The sequence below is a fragment of the Rissa tridactyla genome, chromosome 9 (genome assembly GCF_028500815.1).
Source record: "Rissa tridactyla isolate bRisTri1 chromosome 9, bRisTri1.patW.cur.20221130, whole genome shotgun sequence".
In the NCBI taxonomy this organism is placed as follows: domain Eukaryota; kingdom Metazoa; phylum Chordata; class Aves; order Charadriiformes; family Laridae; genus Rissa; species Rissa tridactyla.
Window position 1 is genome coordinate 18700745 of NC_071474.1, and position 19195 is coordinate 18719939.

The window sequence follows — 19195 nt, forward strand, 5'->3', positions numbered from 1 at the left end:
ATACTTTTTTTTTCTTTTCTTCTGAAGGTAAATAGATCTTAGACAGAGTAACAGTCTAAATTATATAATCAGCAAGTGAAAGTTTGATTTTTTTTTTCTTTTTATCATGTGTTCGATTTGCCAGGTGAGGAATTATTAGTAAAACACTGCAATACCGCTAAGCAGCATTCTTCAAGGTATTCCTGACTTTCAAAGTCCCAGAGACCTGATTTTTGCAATACATCTCCATGGACAGGGACCTACCTTGCATATTAGCGAGCCTGCAACCAAATGTCAGCATCAACACCGGAGCTTGCAAATTTGTTCCTATCTGGAATATCAGTAAGCCAATAATACAAAAAAAGAGAAAGTTAAAAAAAAAGAGAAATCATCAACAACACCAACAAACAACTTTAATTACATTCTAGAAAGCTTCTAGATCTCACAGGAGACTAATTTGCTTTCTAGTCTACAGTCAGCAAAAATGGTCCTGGCCTTTGAAATCATGCCGGTTTATTTAACATCGCCTTGCTCCCAAAGAAAGACTGCCTGCAATTTTGAACATCCTGCAGCAGTGAGGCAGAGCATGCTAGCCATCAAATTCTAGTTGTTCATTCCACTGACTGGAAAAATGCCTGCCGTTTGATTTCTTTTATAGGGCCACATTTGAGCAAGCAAAGTTTATAGAGATGACTTACCTAATTAGATTCAAAGAATGATTTGCTATGTCAGCAATAGTTTTTAAATGTACAAATCTAGACTGAGGCATTTTGTAAACAGGTGTGAATGACACTGCTCCATCAGGCATTAAATTGGAGCTGCTCCTGAAAAATAGTATCGTTTGTGCATTTAAGTTACCAGTATTTTATCAGCTGCAGCGTTTTTACACCAAATATTCCTTGTGGTGTACAGCCAATGATATTTCAGCAAGAACTCTCACCCTTTTAATAGCAGCATGAAACAGGCTACTCTGTGCTTCTCATGCCTTTTCTGAAAGGTTGATTTAACAAGTCTCAAAATTATCTCTGAGGAGTATATCAGCCTTTGAAACAGGGCTACAAAGCAGGTAATGCCTGAGGGAAAACAGCTGATACTTGCAGGCAGTTTTTTATTTCCAAAGGAACAACAGCTGGGAAAGGAGGAAATTATTTTCTCTTATGACAATTAATATTTATATTACAGCTGTACCCAAGGCCTCTGTGGTAGGCAGTGTGTGGACACACAAGCACGCGAAGAGCCCTCAGGCTTGGCCCTTGCACCAAGATGGCTGCTCCCCTCAGCCTTCGCGCCTGAGGGCCCAAGTGCAACACTCACAGCTCAGAGAAAGCTTTGCTCTTTTTCTTCACATTTGCATGTGACTTTCACACAGTAGTAGGAGATAATGTCACAGTGAGACAAGAAAAGTGCATTCCACCGAGTGAGCTTACTTCACCGCGGCTACAAGCGAAGACTGGAATACCTGTCACCACAGGGGGGAAACGCGGCTCTTCGCGGAGTTGAGGGCGGTCCGCAGCCCCCTCACAGCCGGAGCCCGGCCCGCTCCTTCCCTGAGAGGCGCGGGGGCTGCCCGGCCGCCATCTCCCCGCACCCAGAGACACTCCCGGGGGCGGGGAGCAACTCCCTCCTCGCTTCCCGGCTGGGTCAGAGACGCCCGCACACCCGGTCTTCTGAAGTAAACACTTAGGAGGCCTGGGGTTTGAGGTAAAACAGAACCAATTTTCTTTGCAGCAAAGCCCCTTCTAACGAGCTGAACTCTGAAATTAACAGCATAGTCTGGAGACACTGTTCTCTCCCAGAGAGAGAAGACCTGACTGTTTCCAATTTATGCCAAGGAAGGGTATGCAGAGAGGCTCCTGCTTATACTTACTGCTATAACCACCAAGGTCAGATAACTTCATTATTTGCCCCGTTGGAGGGTGGGAAGTGGAAAAGCTCTGAGGGGTGGCAGCAGCGGGAAGGAGCGGACAGGAGAGGGGACCCCAAACCAACCCCAGGGTGTTCCATCCCATCAGCATCACGCTCGGTATAAAAGCTGAGGGATCAAAGGGTCAGCCTCTTCCTTCAATGGCGGGCGACCAAGGGGGGCTCTGTTCATCTGCCTTTGATCCCAATCCATGCGTTCCCGAATCCAAATGCAGAATCCGGTTCCCGTCCATTGCCAAGTCCAGTCTGGGACTTCCCCAGTGCCTGAAGGTGATGTGATCATCATCTGGGAGCTTGATACAGTTTTGTATACATTTCATTATTTTATTATTAATATTTCATTAAATAGTTTTTTCTAAAATCACGTCTCTTTTTCTCTTTTCCTCTTCTCCCTTCCAGGAGAGCATCTGTCCTTCGTTTCAGTCAGGCCCAAACCACCACATTATGGTACAGACAGGCTGTCTTATGTGTTTAAGAGGGATTCAAAACTACTTACCCCTTGGCCACAGGCACAGAAAATGTTTAAAGGTTTGAGAGGGATTCAGAAATGTTTGCCCCTCACACACAGGCAGAGAAAGGTTTTAGCATCACTTATTTAGGGGAGGGGGGGAAGGAAAAAAATAAGAAAATGGTTTTGCTTCTGCTCAGAAATTGAATCATTAAACAGGGGAAGGCCTTTGAGGGAGTAAGATAACGTTTCAGCCACAAGTAGTGAACCCTGGGAAGAAAAAACCAACACAGAAAATGGACAGCGAAGGCTAAATACATATCAATTATTCACACAGCTTTCAAATTAAAGGTCTGAAAGACACCCCTGTTCGTCAAGTAAAACTTCAGTTTTATTTATGTTTTATTAGAAACATCGCACAGAGAGGCAGAGTCTTTCACAAGCACTTGTAACCTCATTTATCTGTGGAAGGTTAGTTTCTCTGGCTATACGCTGTTAGGGACCTTTGGCAGAGCCAAGCTGCTGAGAGGAGTGCACGCAGCACCAGAAAGCGTACTACATCAGTGGCCTTGCAGATACAAGGGCAAGCCAGGGTTAGCTAGGCAAGTCAATTTTTTCTAGGATTACAGTAAAATGAAGAGCAAAAATGGCATGTCTCTGGATTTGGGCGTCTTCCATCAGTTTTCAGTCCTCTCCACCACACAGGTTCAGTAGCGCCCTCTGGTAATCCCCTTTTGTGTCTTGCTGTAAAGCGAGGGAAGAAAAATACAAAATACATATGAGGAAACATCACAGAATATGAAAGTATATGCACTATATTCTAAACCTGTGGGACAGACTGTGTTTTGCAGTTGAAGCCCTGTCAGCCTGGAGAAGACTATCTAGACTGAATTTTACTCATGTGTGAATTGAAATTATTTATCATTTTTGCAATATAAATGCAAGGCCATGAAGGGAGAGAAATTTTGGTACGGGAAAGAGCAACACAACAAAGGAAAGCTGAAGGACTTGATTCTGTTCCTTCTCACCGATCACTGCAAAAAATCATATATCAAGTTCAATATTTTGAAAATTTGCTTATAATCTAAAATTGACATCTTCATGAGAAGATTTTGGCTTAAGATTTTGACACAACTTCATCTACGCAAGGAAAAATGTATCATATGCTGTTGTGAGGGTGGTTAGAAGACTAGTTTTTAAACAAGATGCACAAGCTCTTTACTTATGCCCCAAGTTAAATAAAACCTATAGCTCCTGCCCAATTACAGAAATGGACAAAAATCACTCTAGCTAAAATGGACACTGAAATCAATGGAAGCAGCAATTTAGATGCTCTATTTCACCAATCGCAGAGAAATTCCGTTTTTTCTTTTCTTTTGGTCTGAAGATAGGGACAAGTGAACAGAATTTTCCTTTGTAACACATCAGTTGATTGCACAAAGCCTACATATACTGTCAAGTGTCTGCCAGGAGTTGTACCAGCTGTAGGATTTTTCAATAGTGCATGGATAATATATTTTTCTCACTGCAGCCTGTAAAACACCTCCCATAAATTCTAATGGTATGATTAATCCAATGGAGGCTGCTGTACGATATGAATTTCATATCATACAATTGATATGAAGAGAAAGCTGAAAAACTTACCTGAATGAAATAATAAAGAGATTTTCCATATTTCCTCTTGAATTCACTCTTAATTTTCAGCATGTCAACCTCGCAGCGGGAGACCATAATCCTGATGAGAACCTTGTCGCGGGTTCCCTTGCCCTACAAGCAGATGCACATTTACAACTGCAATAGCTGAAATGCAAAAAAAGCCACCATACCCAAGGGTAAGATGGCAAACTACAGGCAACTGAGATGTAGCAACAAGAGATACAATGAATTAAACCTTCTAACTAAGGTCTTTATTATAATCCAGGAATTTGAGTATGAACATACCTTTCTCATCAGCAGTTTAACTAATTTGCAGTCACAAATCTAACTACTCAGACTGTAAGCAGCAGCTCTGGTTCACCGGGAGGTCTTCCTGGTATTGCCTAATGCCTGTCACCAAGCATTTCTCTTTCATTCCTTTTTCTTGAGAAAATGTTTTGAGGCAAATTTAGTGTCTTATTTTGGCACTTCAATAAACAGCGTTTTCTGCTATTAGCTCTTGGTTACCTGCAAAAGATGTGTCTAGCTTTGGTAATTTTAACCAACTGATCTAATACTGATCATTATAATGGGATCCTTCCCTGTATTTCCCTATACCAGATACATCTGAATAGATGGTCTAGGCTCGTAACTGTTAAAGAATGCTTTTGAACAATACTAAGTTAATTTATTCACATGCCAGTCACACATCATATGAATAAAAGAGCCTAAGGAGTCAAAATCTGATCAAACAATGTCAAGAGAAAAAAGAGCAGAAAGAAAGAACAGTCTTCCCTACCTTCATGGAATCATACAGTCTGTCCGCAAAATACAGCTGCTTGTTCTGAATGCACTGGACTGAAAAGAGAGAAAAGAATAGCTAAACATCCTGCCCATACACGGAATAGCAGAACACAGAATCTTGGAACCATTTTTAAAGACATGGTAAGTAGTCAAAACAAGGTTTTCAGCAAAAGTTTCTCCAACAGGGGACACAGAGAAATTATTTTTACCTGAGTTGTTACTTAGAAGTTGCTTGGCTAAGCTTGTGATTGAACCACAAATGCTTACAATCTGAGGAAGCGTTTCCCTCCATCACTAATAACATCTCAGAATGCTAGTCCTCCTCCACACACACCACAATTCATTCTTCCACTTCTATAAGCAACGTCTTTTCTGAAAACACTCATTGTATGCTAATCCACGAGAATTCTCCCTTTCAAGATTGAGCTCTGTTTATTCTCCATTTGCATTACAGAACTCTCAGTTCATCCTTAGTCTGAAATGGGTTTTCCTTTTAAAGAATTTCCTCTTAAACATCCTTGTCATCTTCATCTCATGCCAGAGTACCAGCCTTACGCCCCGCCTCCCCATTTCAGAGAATTCAGTGCCAAATCAGCTTTTATTAGCCTCTAGCATTCTTCACTGCCGTCTTCTCTCACACACACACTGTTCTCTCTCCAGCCTGTGTCTATATTGAATACTTAATGTGTTCAGCTATAGTTCCAACTTTTTTGTCTGTTTGGGGAAACAAACATTAAGCCTCTGCATCAGACAAAAGTGGAACTAACAACAGATCACAAAACACATACGCTTTTATCCTCATCTAGAAAGCAAGGTTTATATTTTGCAGAGGGCAAAAATATGCTACTTCTCAATACCTGTAGCATCCTAAAATACACTGGTTTCCAGTTTCTTTCTCGTCTAGCAACAGAGGAAGCTGGGCCCTATCCTTATCAAGATACACTGCAAAAGCACTGAAAAGATCCTATCTAAAGATAGTCTTTACTTCAGGGTAACTCACCAAGATTAAGGAATGCATTCTCCAAATCTCCCTTAACCTCCTTCTTGATGCTCTCCAACATATCATATGGGCTGTAGCTCTTGTACCTGTCAAACACTATCACAAGAAAGAAAACAGGTGAAATCAAAACCAGACCAAGAACTGGTAAAAGTAACCACTCAAATAAAAAACACAGAGAGTGCAATGCAGAGACATACGATTAAAAAAATCTCTGTCCAAGTCCTTCTGAGAACTTTATCTTAAATACAGCCAATGTTTGTCAGTTGATAGTAAAGTTCCCATGCGATGGCCTTTCTGTTTGCCTTGAACACCTCCATAATCTGGTGAAATACTATCTTAGTCTTATACTAGTATTTTTTGAAATGACAGTGATTTAGGCCCCGAAAAGAAAAACTCTTCAAATGACTTTCCCATGTGGTTCTTAGAGCAATACCAGAGCTGCTTTTGAGACTCTTCACTGTCAGATTTAAACACATGATATAGCTAAGCTACCCTAGGACAGAGGGAAAATATAAAGGACTTCTCGAGGTCTCCTGCAGCTGTGTTTTCTAGATTTGTAACATTTTTGTTCTCAGTGTACGCGACATATAATTGAGCATTGTTACACCTGTGTAAAAAAGAGCTCTACACATTCGAACTGAGATTAACACATCCACAGAAGTAACTATATTTTTTTGAAAAAAAAAAAAAAAATTAAAAGCTTGGACATGAATTAAGATTTATGATATCTTCTATGTTTTGAGTGCATTTCACGCCCATTTCAATCAAATCTGGGACAAAATAGTTACCACTTCGGTATAATTTTCTCTCATAGGAAAAAATTAAATCCGTCTCTTGATTAGTACCTTTCTGCAAGTGGGGGACGCTTCTTTCAGTCATAATGTTGATCCACTTGGGGACATCAGTTCCCTTTCTCTTCACACCAGCATCATAGAGCTCCTGGGGTTAGAATGAAAAGCAAAATCATGAGAATCAGAAGTTACACAAGAAGTCATCGCAAATATATACAATTTCCTTACTGGAAAACAAGCACTACTGGAACTGTGTCAGTGGGAGAAACACAAAAGGACACATGGTTGGCCAGACCACCAAAGACAAGATCTGTGGATCTAATCTGAAACTAAGACCAAATATTTTGTATTTACCTTTATCTACAGGTTTTACTCTATATTTAGCTGTTTACCTCAGCAGAACTGCTCTTGACAGAAAGCATTACCAGCCACTAAGTTTAATGATACTTCTCTCAATCTTACAAAATTATTTGGTTGCAACCAGTCTTCATCTTCACAATGTACGTGTTTCCTTTTGTTAAAGGCTCTCTTTTCAATATGCCCAAGGGCAATACCAGGGAGTTTCTGTATAGGTACTGGTGGGTAAGTAGCCCGGGAAAACTGATAACAGAAGGTATCGAGATTTCAAGTGGCAGATAACTTGACAGCCTGCAAACGTAACTGTGCAAGACAGTCTGGAATATACACACCTACTTTCATAAATGCTTCTCACTCTCATAAAATTTGTACTTTCAATACCCCCTAAAGCTTGATTAACTTAAGACATTTAATGGTCATTACCAGCACTTACCCTAGCATCTAGGTCAATCAGCTCATAATCAATCACAGAAGTATCTTCACACCTTTTGCCCTTCAAACAAGAATATAACACTATTTAGAAGTGGTTTAATAGACAGTAAGCAGTTTATTAAATGCATATTCTTTTCTCTTTGACTTTTTAAATCTGAATTTAAAGGTAAGTAACACAATGGTCCATCCCCATTATGAAGCTGCTGCTATGAATGATACATTTCTGTCAAAATACTTTGCCCTGCAACATTTGAATATTTTTTTCCCCAAAAGACAGTGAAATTACAAGGAAATTTAGAAAAAAAAAAAATCAGAAATCCAACTGTTTTACTGGCAGCCATTTTTTTTTGTGTTTTACTGTTACCAAAGGCCAGGCACATTAGGAAAAGTGGAAAAATATGAACAGACCTACCTTGGCCAGGGCAACCATTAGCTTGCGGAAGTCACCAGATGTGTCTGATATAATGTCCTTTTCCAGTTCTGTCTTGTACACTAGAAAACAAAAAATTCTTTTCAAGTAAACACTGTCCTACAAATACTTCATTACAAGAAGAACAGCTGCTAATTACTGTGTTTTATGCACATAAGCAAACAGCTACCATCTAAGTCACGTGTGGAAGACAATGAAAACAAATACATGCTGGCATACAAGAAAAACAACATTGCTACCAGCCAGTCATGAGAGTTCCTATGCAATCGAAGTCTGTCATGGAAAGATAACAGGAAAGCCTAAGACTATTACAAGGAAGGGAATACTGTTTTAAGCTCAATATTCTGTTAGATCATTCTTAGCTCCCAATGAATGTCTGCTTGTTTGATAAAGACAGCATTTAGGCCTTCTCCACTCGTGGATTTATGACTAGACAACTGCAATTACAAGTTTAATGCAAAAGACAAAAGCTGTTACAATGAACCAAAGGAATGCTGTGTGTTATTCTGGTCTGGTGTCTAAACATTTTCATTGCTTTCCAAGCAGTAATACTCTATATCACTACAAAATCGCATTCTTTCTTCTTTTCAACAGCAACATAATCTACAGCAGTAACATTCTCTTTGCTGATACATACTATTTTTTTCAATACCCACCATTAAGACTACATTGGTTTTGCTTGTGCTTTTTGACTTAGCCAGCACCTTACTAGAATTGCTTGACAACTACTAAGCAGTAGCACACAGCAATTTTCTACATTTCAGCCTATTTCTGGTGAAGCTCAACTCTGAAGCTCAGGGAAACAAAGAGGCACTAGACAGCTGCACTACTGAACTGCAATAAACCCAACCAGAATGGCCAATATAAAAATATAAGGAATATTAAAGGAAAAGTAGTATTTTTTGAGGATGGATTTTAGATCACTCTTACATCTACTTATAATAAACTAAGAATTATAGCTTCAATCAGATAACATGCTTTAGAAAAGTTGAAAAACAGACTATAAGCTCTTAGGAAGTTTTATTTCATGTCTTTTCTGTCAGGTCTACCAAATAAGCTTACAAGCATGCTTCAATAGATTTCAGATTCACCTACTTATTACATAACTGATCCTAGAATCCATAATCTAACATCATTCATTCCATCACTACGCACAGAATGCATATTGCTTACCAAAAAACCTCATTTAGACACAACTTATATGAGTAGTAGATGTTCTTCAATTTGTTTGCTACCAAAGATGAAACTATATAAACACACACAACTATCCAGGACACCAGTACAAAATAGTATCTTATGTCAAACTGCCAGAGAATTGAAGCAGGTGTTGTGTAAGAGATTAATAATCAAATTCACACTGAGGGGAACTTATCCAAGTAATTAAGCACAAAAACATAGTACATTGAAACTTTCAAAGTAAACTTACTTTCCCTGTAGACTCTGTTAATTTCACTAAGCTCCTGATTTGTTCGTGAGCAGACGATTTCAATGAGCGTGTCTTCATCAGTTCCCAGACCCTACAACACACACATGATTCAGTTCGGTGCTAGAAATGAACAGGCTTGCTTGCATGGTTTAAAAATATTCTCCAGACATCTCATCTCCTTTCTCCCACTCTATCAGTTTCACAACCGTTCAGGGATATTTTTTGCTAACTGCACCTGAGAAACCCTAGATGGAATATTTTTAGTTGCAAAATACTACTCCAATAGCTTTGAGATCCTGTGGGTATTATGTCTAGGCAACGTGCATTTGCCGTGGGTGTCTGTAACACTCAGTGGCCTCTCCACCTGCATAACTGGATAAGGCCAACCCATCACGGTCCATGTATGATTGTTTTCTGTCCATTCTTCTACACCGGGAGAAAATCTGATTCTCAGCATGCAACTGGGCAGCAGTCACCTTGTTCTTCCCTGCTTTTCTTCCCCACCTCCCTCCACACAATTCCTCCACTGTAAACACAAAGCCAAGGATGACACCATCATTAGCCTTGGCCTTGTCTCCAAGTCAGCAAAGATTTATTAAGTATGTTCTGAATTTCTAGCTAATAAATAGACTTCTTGGATTGTCCGTATTTTCCATGTACTTCACAAGGCCCAAATACAGACAAAACATTACTACTAGCTATATTAATATTAGGAAATAAAAATCTATTTGGTATGATATTCAGATGTTATATTATTTTGAAAAAGCTGAATGAAGTGAGAGGTCTTATATAATATTTCAAAGCCACTTTTGTGGCCAAGGTCAATGAAGAATCAGTACTTTGAACTAAGCTGCATTACTACTGTTTAAAAAGTAATATAAGTATTTGCACTATAACAACATTATAAACCACATCAAAATGTATCAGCTACCAATTAAACTTTACAGTAACTCAGATACTCAAAAATAATGTGGCTTGATCAATGTACTCTAAGCCTCGACAGTTGTTTTATATAGATAAATCACAAAATTTAAAAACAGAATTAAAAAATTGAAAATTGATAACACCACTGCAATATTCTTGCTCCTGGAGAAAGACAGGAAACTCTGAAGGACAGGCTTAGAACAAAAGACTAACTTGGATGAGCTAAAGATGCTTCTCCCTCCAGTAACCACTGAGGATGTCCAGGTTACTAGTTGGTAAAGCCATCTGGCAGTCACATGCCTCAGTATTTTGAAGAGAAACTTTTTTTTAAAAGACAATAGACTTCACAAACGATTTTTTCATTCTGCTTTGTTTCTTACCTACCAAAGAACTGTGTTCACATTAATGTCACTCATATCCCAGCATCACTAGCAGACAGAAAAAACACTCTTATGCCTCCTGTTAGGACGCTGCTTGTTAAGCCCATTTGTGACAGAATGTCATTTGGTATGTGTCAAAAATGGGCATGGTTTGCACAGGACTCCAAGAGAAGTCTGCTGGGTAACATCTTGGCAAAGCTTCTCAGTCTTACACATCTGGAAACGGAGGTAATTATGTGGAAAACTACCCTCTTGGAAAAAGTGTCTCTATTGAAGGGGGGGGGGGGGGAAGAGGACTAAACCCAAGCAATTTTATAAAAATGGCTCACAGCTAAGAGAATTAGGAAAGCTTTCCACTGAGTGGTTCTAATAGGTATTGAAGGCTAATAAAATTTAAGATTTTCTAAATACTTTTTAAAGTATTTCATAAGAATGTGTACCAGCAAAATAATTAACTCCTCAATGATAACTTTACTTTACCGAACTTTGATTCCCATGTCATAGCTTATTATGCTCTATGGATCAAGCCAAACTTAAGCTCAGGCAAATTCAGAACATTAGTCTAGGTACTTGGAATTTGGGAACAGCCAACATATGGACAGATTATTCTACATTTGTGGCTACTCTGAGGTAACTTTGGGCTGTAAATACAGCTAAATTGCTACATATGGTCATCCTAAACGTAAAACGTCAGATGTAAGACATTCAAATAAAAAACCCCAACCCACAACAAAAAAAACAAAAGCAAACAAATCTGATTCACAGTAAATTACAGATAGCCTCTCCTTAAACCAGAAGATGGCAGCATCTGATTACTCAAAGAAGGGATTTGGCCCATCATTAAAGAGTTACCATCTCTGTACTGGGTTGGGTTTTTGGGTTTGGATTTTTTTTTTTGGGGGGGGGGGGTGGGGGTGGGGGGGGGGGGGGGCGGGGAGTGTAGTTTTGTTTGCTTGTCTGTTTTTTAACTCCTTTTTCATAGTCTGGAGAAATTAGTTAATTGGGGGTTTTTTGTCTTGTTCTGAATTTCAACGGACATATATACTTGGGTTTTAATTATTAACCTGACCAAGAATTTAAGTGATGATTATAAATACAAATTCCTAAACCTTAGTTTACTTGGAAAGGTAAATGCAGTGGTATGAGCACCTCTCAAAGTCTTGTTTCAGTGGCCTGCAGAGCGGGTATTTCTAAAGTAGCAATCTATTCCATGCTTGCCTGCGAACGTAGGGGACTGAGCACAGTGACTCACTGCTGCGCTGCTTCTCCAAAGACTGCTTTTGATGCCCCATCCTCATCCTCCCTTGTGTTCTACAGAGGCAGGTCTGGTAGACCTTTCAAGATCATGTTCCTTCAAGATCAATGATATGACCCAGTAACCGGAAACTACTGTTTAAGCCTATAAATGCTAGCTGAGGATTTAATGGCTCCAGCTAACAGCTGCTCTCTTAATGGTTTAATGCTTTTTTTTTTATACTATGAACCTGTGCATTGTTTTTAAGAGCCATCAGCAAAGCAGCAACCAGCCAGAGCAGCCTCTCAGTTATTCCTGACCTGATGAAAAATATTATTTTTCCATAGAGAGAGGATTTAATTATAACAGTCTAAAATCGCATGGTTCCAGAATTTCTCTCATTTTAGATGCCTTGCAGCTGGATACTTAAACTGCAGTACTAAAAAAAAATAATAATAAAAATCAGTGGACATGTTTGAAAACTGTAGCGTTGGATATGAAGTCCATACTCCTTCTTGAGACATCAACGTCAGACTAATATACTTAAATTTCAAAGCTCATTTACCTTCATGGCACCTTTCAATTCAGAGGCATCATACTGTGCTGGTGTCTTCAGCAAGCCCAAGATCACTGTCTCCAAATGACCTGACAGAGCAGACTTGAGTGCTGCAGAAAGTTCCTGTAAAAAAGGAGGGATGACGGAAGAAAAAAAATTAAAGCTCACTTCTGATCTCCAGAGAATTTAGCCTGTAGTGCTTTAAGTCTCCAAGCCTGCAACAGTCTTTCTTACACAATTGACAAGGAAACAGAACCTAAAGAGCTTTTCTTTTGTGAAAGCCTAAGAAAGAAATTAGGGCAAAGGAATTTTTTCTCATCCTTTGAAAAGAAGAAGAAATCCACTGGTGGCTGACAAAGTGCTGGGAATCATGGTGCAGGCACATCTGAACGGCTCCGCTCCAGTCTTGACGCTTTGTTGGAGCTAATAAGCACAGATGGATCCGAGTTTGACTCCCTGTGGTCAGTGCTTCTCCATCATACTCCCACAGTTTTCCCAATAGCACTATATTATTTGTGTTTTTCCTATTATCCCAGCCCTTTATGAGCTGAGACATCAGAAAATTGACTGCACAGTTATTCCATTGTACAGGCCCAGTTCCAAAACATCTAGCTGAAGAGGAAAAATCATCCCTGAGCACAGAAAAATTATCCCTCTCTTCAACAAAACTATCAGAAGCGTGTAACCGAAGTCTCTACTGTTAATTGCAAGTCAGAGAGAAAGAAATAGCCAGGTATGTTCACTTCACAGGATGCATGGAAATCTGTAGCAAATAAAGTGAGCGGTATGTCCTCTTTTATGGGTTTCAGATGCAACTTGAATAATGCTAGTATCAGCTTCCTTGTACTGCAGTTACAAAGTTGAAATCCCTGGGATCACGACTGGGGTTCACACAGATGCACATATTCCCTAAACTGAAATTAAGTCTGCGGCATTCAGAAGAAAATTGCTGCATTTCAATTGCTGGTTTCTACACTAACGATTTGTGAGCTTGAGGGGCTGGGGAAAAGGGGGTAGAGAAAGTGTCCTCAGCAAAATTGAAGCTAAGTTTGTACCACAGAGACAAAGAGCCAAGGCACTTAGCTCATTTCCAGTGTCACCCATTTAATCCAGGGCACTAATACATGCTAATACTGTATGCACTTACTGCATGGATCGACCAAGATCGTGAATGGGTGGTTTGGGCATCTAGCTGCTTTAGTCTAAGAAACTTCTTAATACAATAACTCGATTTTGGATACAATGTTCCATCATTCATTTGGTGAAAACAGGTTCTTCTGACGTCAGCTGAAACAGCAAAAATACTTCGTATCTCTATAATAAATTTTAGGACAATGCCATGAATTCCAATTAGCTGAGTGAAGTTTTTGTAATCTTTGCACTTTGGTGTGAAGGCCGAAGAAAATACAAATCACTAGGGTGAGATTTACCAAAATAACTGCAATAAAACATCTCAAACTGAACCAAGAACCTGCCCTCACATTAGCAGGCTTCTGGGGAAATAAGGTCTTTGCCGCCCTGCAGGAAAGCAGGGTCTCCACTCCGCCAGTCTCTGCCATGGCTAGGAGCACTCTGAGAGAAGTGGGAAGCAGATAACTGACGGATATCACTAATTTATGAATAGCGGAGAGAAAAGGTTTTACTAATGTGTAAGTGTTCCAAATGAGCATATTAGCAGTCTACTTCAAAGTCAGAGATTGTTGGCAGCAGTTAGGACTGACCAGACACACACGCAGAGCCAGTATTCACTGGTAGCTCCATTAACATTGGTGATGGGGAAAGATTGCATAGATCAAACACCATTCCTCAAGTTTAACAGCAGTCTCTATTAGACACAGCTCAACTCAAAGCAGTGAAGAGAGAGGTAGATCTGTGACTTTTAAAAATTATAATGATCTATTGAGAAACCCTGCAACACAAAACTGGCAGCCTAGTACAACACAACACATTGCCAAAGAAATCTGCATAACCCATTGCCAAAGAAAGTCATGAAATACTGCCCCTAGAAGATATAACTTCACATCTTTTCATATCCCATTTCCTCCTCTCTTGCCATTCACTTATTTATTTCACTGAGTGCTTTCTACTACAAATTTCCATTGTTTCTACAGACTTTTATTCTTTGGCACTTGTTAAAGTGATAAATTCAGTTTGCTCTTCGGTCGCGGCAAGGAAAAAACGTAAGAGAAACATTTAGATGAAAAAAGGTGCAGATTTTCTTGACTGTGCATTTTTGTGGTCATGCAAAACATTTAACAAAGCTTTAAGTGTCACATTTCACTACTAGGGTCCACTCATATGCATGATTTTCCCAGTGCCCATAGGGTGTGACCGCCAGGGTGAGACCTGTGCACACATGCATGCGTCCAACTTGTGCGTGCTTCGGTATGTACCTCTATCAGCCATGCATAAAGGTTGGTGAATTTCCAAAATTTAACTCTAGATTTACATTTGGTTTCAGATGAGCATTCTGGGCTGCAATTGGAGGACTATCATTTGGGGTCTGGCAAACCTGAAAGAGATACATTCATCATAATCCTAACTCTATACAAGTTTCCTCTTTTTCGTGGGCATAAAACTTCAATTACAGTAAGATTCTCAAAACTTCAAAAGTCAAGAGAACAGCTCTTGCCTTCCAGATAGCAAGCCTCATTATGCAGAATTCCACATGCATTTTACAGATTTCTCTCCATCAACAGATCAGTACCTAAGGTGTTTCTAATGGGATAATATCTAGTGATAGTTCAACTCGTTATATCACTCCGTTCCACACCTGCAGCGTTCGTAGCACAACTGACTGCAGTCTCTTCTCATTTAATCTAGCTCTGTGAACAGAAACAGAATACTTTCAATCCCCTAAACCATCTCCCTTTCATCTTTTCCTTCAAACTGAAGGAAATGGCTTTTCACTATTGTTTAGCATATTTCACCAGGGGATCCTGTTGCTGGCTGGCTGATATGTCACCCATTGTGATTTCTGGAGGTGCTAGGAAACCACTGTCTCCAACAGATTTCAGTTCCAGTTGTGCATACTCAATAAATTCAGAAGTCCCACCAGTCCTAAACTGTGACCAGCAGGGACAAAGCAGATGCCTCTTTAATTTCAGTGAAAAGCTAAATCAAATCATACTTATCTCCAGTTTACACCCAGTTAACTGTGAAACACACAAGCCCTGAAAAATCTAACTGTCCACAAAAAAAATATTCAATACTTGGTATTTCTTCATATTTTGCTACCTTTTTGGTTCTCCTCTGATAGGCAAAAGCAATATCCTGCCTCTGTTCATTGCTGCGGTTTGTCAGGATGTTGATGATGGTGACCTCATCCACACCTATAAAGACATAAGACAAAGAGTTAATGACACTTTCTTGCTGCTGTTCTCTTTGTATTAGTATGTTCTCTGACACTCAAAACATAGCACATGTGCTGTCTGTAGCAGAGCTCACCAGCTCTCATCAGTTAGCATATGTCATGTCCTGGCCTTGGAGAAAGGGCAACCAGTTACAGCCCAAATTTCTGACGTGATGCAGATCTTTGTGTACACAGACATGTACACGCCTCAAAGTCTACTTTGTGACCAGCTTTGCTACTTCTGTTTTCTGCTTTGCTTGTGTGTCTGCGTACTTGGGTTCAGTCACTCAGTACTCCGCAAAGTTGCTCAAAAACACCGGCTTTCAAACGGACGTGAACTTGTACTTGCTAAAGCCTGCCCCGTCATTTCGATAAGAGTGTTTTCAATTAAAGCTTCTTAATAAAGTAGTTCTATTTAACCCATAGTCACTTAACTATCACTCCAAACATAAGAATGGGAAAATAAAACAGTGTATTTCATTCTCTCAGCAGCTCAAAAGACAGAAGGGGTTTTTGACAATGGAAGAACTATGTTTGTGCTACTTTTTTAAAAATCATCACTTGAAGATCCATGCTGAATTTTAACTAGCACGCCTCAAGGACTTGGATGCTCAAACTCACAACCTATCTTTTAAGTAACTGAATTATGTTTCAGTAAAGGTTTAGTTTGAAGTGAAGTTTTCCAAATCCGTGCAGTTAAATGCAATTGCAGGCTGAATGCAAGGAGATCATGAAGATTTATTGTAAGTTAAAAGCCAAAGCATGCATCTAGGATTAGATACTCCGGCTGTCAGTAGAACCTAATGCACACCACACCTTTAACTCCTGCAGGGTCATCAGTGCAGGTCAATGCATATAAAGAAAAAACTTTTACGTTGTACAGGAAGCAGGATTTCCAGACATTATTTCCTAGAGAGAGCTACTCGTTACTCTATGTTCTTTCCAATGCAGGCAGCATCTTGTGACTTTTCCACTTGCTCCTGCCTACTGCTACTAACTTGCCCTTCAGATTCCCTCGTTTTCCCCACTTCACTTGTTGCTTTCAAACTGGATTCTCCTGAACTTCCATTCTTTAGACTGGTACAGTTCTTCCTCTGATCATTATTCTCATCTGCAGGTTGGTCTTGGCAACTCAAAAGATACCGCAGAGCCTAATTGGACTGGAGGCTCTTGAGCTTCTTGAGATGAACCTGGAGCATCTGACTTATCTCTGTTACCAGTGATAGGGTTCTAACCCAATGGACATACAATTAACACGTCTCTCAAAGAGCTCTCTGCAAGGACAGCTACCTTCTGTTTATTCACATTGATGGAAAAAAGCCAAACAAGCTGTATTTATGTTCCTGTAACTAACATTAAAGTTATATTCAATACTTTCTCTTACTATGAAAGCTTATAAAACTGCCCTCGCAAGAAGCCAGTCTCCATCACTCAAAGAAAAATGTTTAGAAATGCAAACCCCTCTGCCACAAGAAAAGAATTGTTAACAACAGACACAGCGCGGTCGGGGGGTGGGCGAAAGAAAAAAGAAAAACCAAAAAAAAAAAAGAGAGTTGGAGTAACAAATAAGAAAAACAGCGTGGCACACTTTGACACTGAATGTATCTGAACCGAAGTGAAAAGGTCAGCCTAAAGCGTACTTTCAAATTTACCTACCAAATGGCAGGTGGTTGAAATTTCCAAAGGCCCAGGTGAGGACTGGAGCTTGCTCCAGTAAAATCTCATTTTGAATTTAATTTTCTTACACTGTTTAAAGTACCAAACACAACTATGTTTTTGGAGGACAATGATAGTCTTTTTCTTAGAATGCTTTGTAAAAAGATATAAGTGAGAGAATTTGAGTCCCCTTCCCCAATTCTCCAATGCCCACTTGTGTCTGTATCGCTGAATTCAGCCCCTAGGTAAAATGTCTGTTTGTATTTCACGTACATTATTGGGTAACCAAACCTGTCTGGACACGCCATTCAAACACAGGTGGAAAATAACAGCACAGCGGGAAGTAATGTCCAGATAATAAAGTCTTCCAAACAGAAGAGTTTGCATAGCTTATAAACAGATGGGCAGAGGAGCCAGGTAGCACAGCTCTCATTCTTATGCTCAAATATCAAGCTAACCTATAGCCATGCTGTGTAACCACTTGTTTTGGCCTATTGCCAGACTGACTGGATGAAGCTTAAAAGAGGCAAAACTATTTCTAAATATTGCGTGTCTAATACAGTGCATATTCTTCTGCAACAGAAAGATAACGTTTAACTAGTTATTTTTTCCAGTGAGTTGCATGCCAGGTTTTGAAGCAAATAGGTGCTCTAATCTAGATGTCAGAACAAGCCCGGAGTTTCGACTCAGGTCCCTCCATCTACTACAAGTATTATGAATAGCTTCTTTCACGTTTGCACACACATCAGTGTAAGTGATAATTTTTGGACAAAAAAACAGAAAGAAAGAACTGGATCGGCAGCTACCAGCAGGACTCAGATCCCTGCCAAAATCCATCTACATTTATTTTCCTTACTGCCCAAAGCAACTTTACAGCAACTTGAAACAAAGGACTACAACAGATATTACAAAATTAATCATATAAAGCATGAATGTTGCAAAAGACATTTTAGCCCCTAGCTAGAGATTCTAAAATGATGAGTCAAACCCCAAAATTCCTTTCTCCCTCTTCACCACATTTTTTGTGATGAAATACTGTACTCGATAGCCCCACGTCCTCAGCTCACGCTGAGGCAGACCTACACCAGTGCTATTCACACAAGCTTGGCCCGCAAGAGTCAAAAGGGCCTGGAAAGCATCGTATGTCTTAGTTACAAATTTTGGTTTGAAAACATGCTGACTTCACATTTCAGCCATAATCTGCTCCTGCACATTTTAAATTGTTCCCATTTTATAAAAAAGGAAAACAAATTCTCCCAGTCCAGGAACGGCCACACACAGACATTGGGCCTTTCAGCTGTTGCCGGGCCACAGCGTAAGCCACTGTCTTAAGCTTTTTAATAAATTCTAAATTTAAACTATTCTTGGCATTCAAAACCGGCAAATGATATTTTCAAGTTTTATCACAATTGTGATAGATTAGAAGCCCACAAATGACTGCATTTCTTATTCCTATGCTTTGTGGATGGAAATATGAAGTTAACTCATTGCTCTGGCATTTAATGGAAAATGAGTGCTTGTAGTTCACGCTTGGGAATCGTGCTGCATGGACAGGATGCTGACTCACATCTGCTGAGGTGGGGTGGAGCAGGAGAGCAGTTCAAACAGTTTTCTCTGCTGTTCACTAAAATCTCTGGAAGTTTCAGGGAAATGAAACAAAAATTTATTTCCAAATTTATTCTGGCTGGGCAGATTTTATCAGTGCATTTCTATCAATGGGCAGCTGAAAATTCGGCATTGTGGCTCATTTTTTTTTTTAAAACAAGAAAATTCCTTGCAGATGGAAATATATTTGGGGGAGGGGAGAGGGGGGAGCGGATCATAAATAAATAAATAAATAAATAACCCACAAGACTCTGATTAACAAC

The 19195-nt window shown here is 39.7% G+C and overlaps 1 protein-coding gene across 2 annotated transcripts in view; it reads right to left on the bottom strand.

Annotated features, from left to right (window-relative positions):
* Window positions 1–2717: 2717 nt before the first annotated feature.
* Window positions 2718–19195, bottom strand: part of ANXA2 (annexin A2) — a 30039-nt gene continuing 13561 nt past the window's right edge. For both annotated transcript variants that reach the window (XM_054214152.1, XM_054214153.1), the window contains exons 4-13: window positions 15557–15651; window positions 12329–12442; window positions 9226–9316; window positions 7782–7861; window positions 7371–7430; window positions 6635–6728; window positions 5790–5885; window positions 4785–4843; window positions 3995–4117; window positions 2718–3094 (exon numbers count right to left, since the gene is read on the bottom strand). In XM_054214152.1, the coding sequence (XP_054070127.1) occupies window positions 3035–3094; window positions 3995–4117; window positions 4785–4843; window positions 5790–5885; window positions 6635–6728; window positions 7371–7430; window positions 7782–7861; window positions 9226–9316; window positions 12329–12442; window positions 15557–15651 (872 nt within the window). In that variant the 3' untranslated portion in view covers window positions 2718–3034. The remainder of the gene's footprint in view (window positions 3095–3994; window positions 4118–4784; window positions 4844–5789; window positions 5886–6634; window positions 6729–7370; window positions 7431–7781; window positions 7862–9225; window positions 9317–12328; window positions 12443–15556; window positions 15652–19195) is intronic.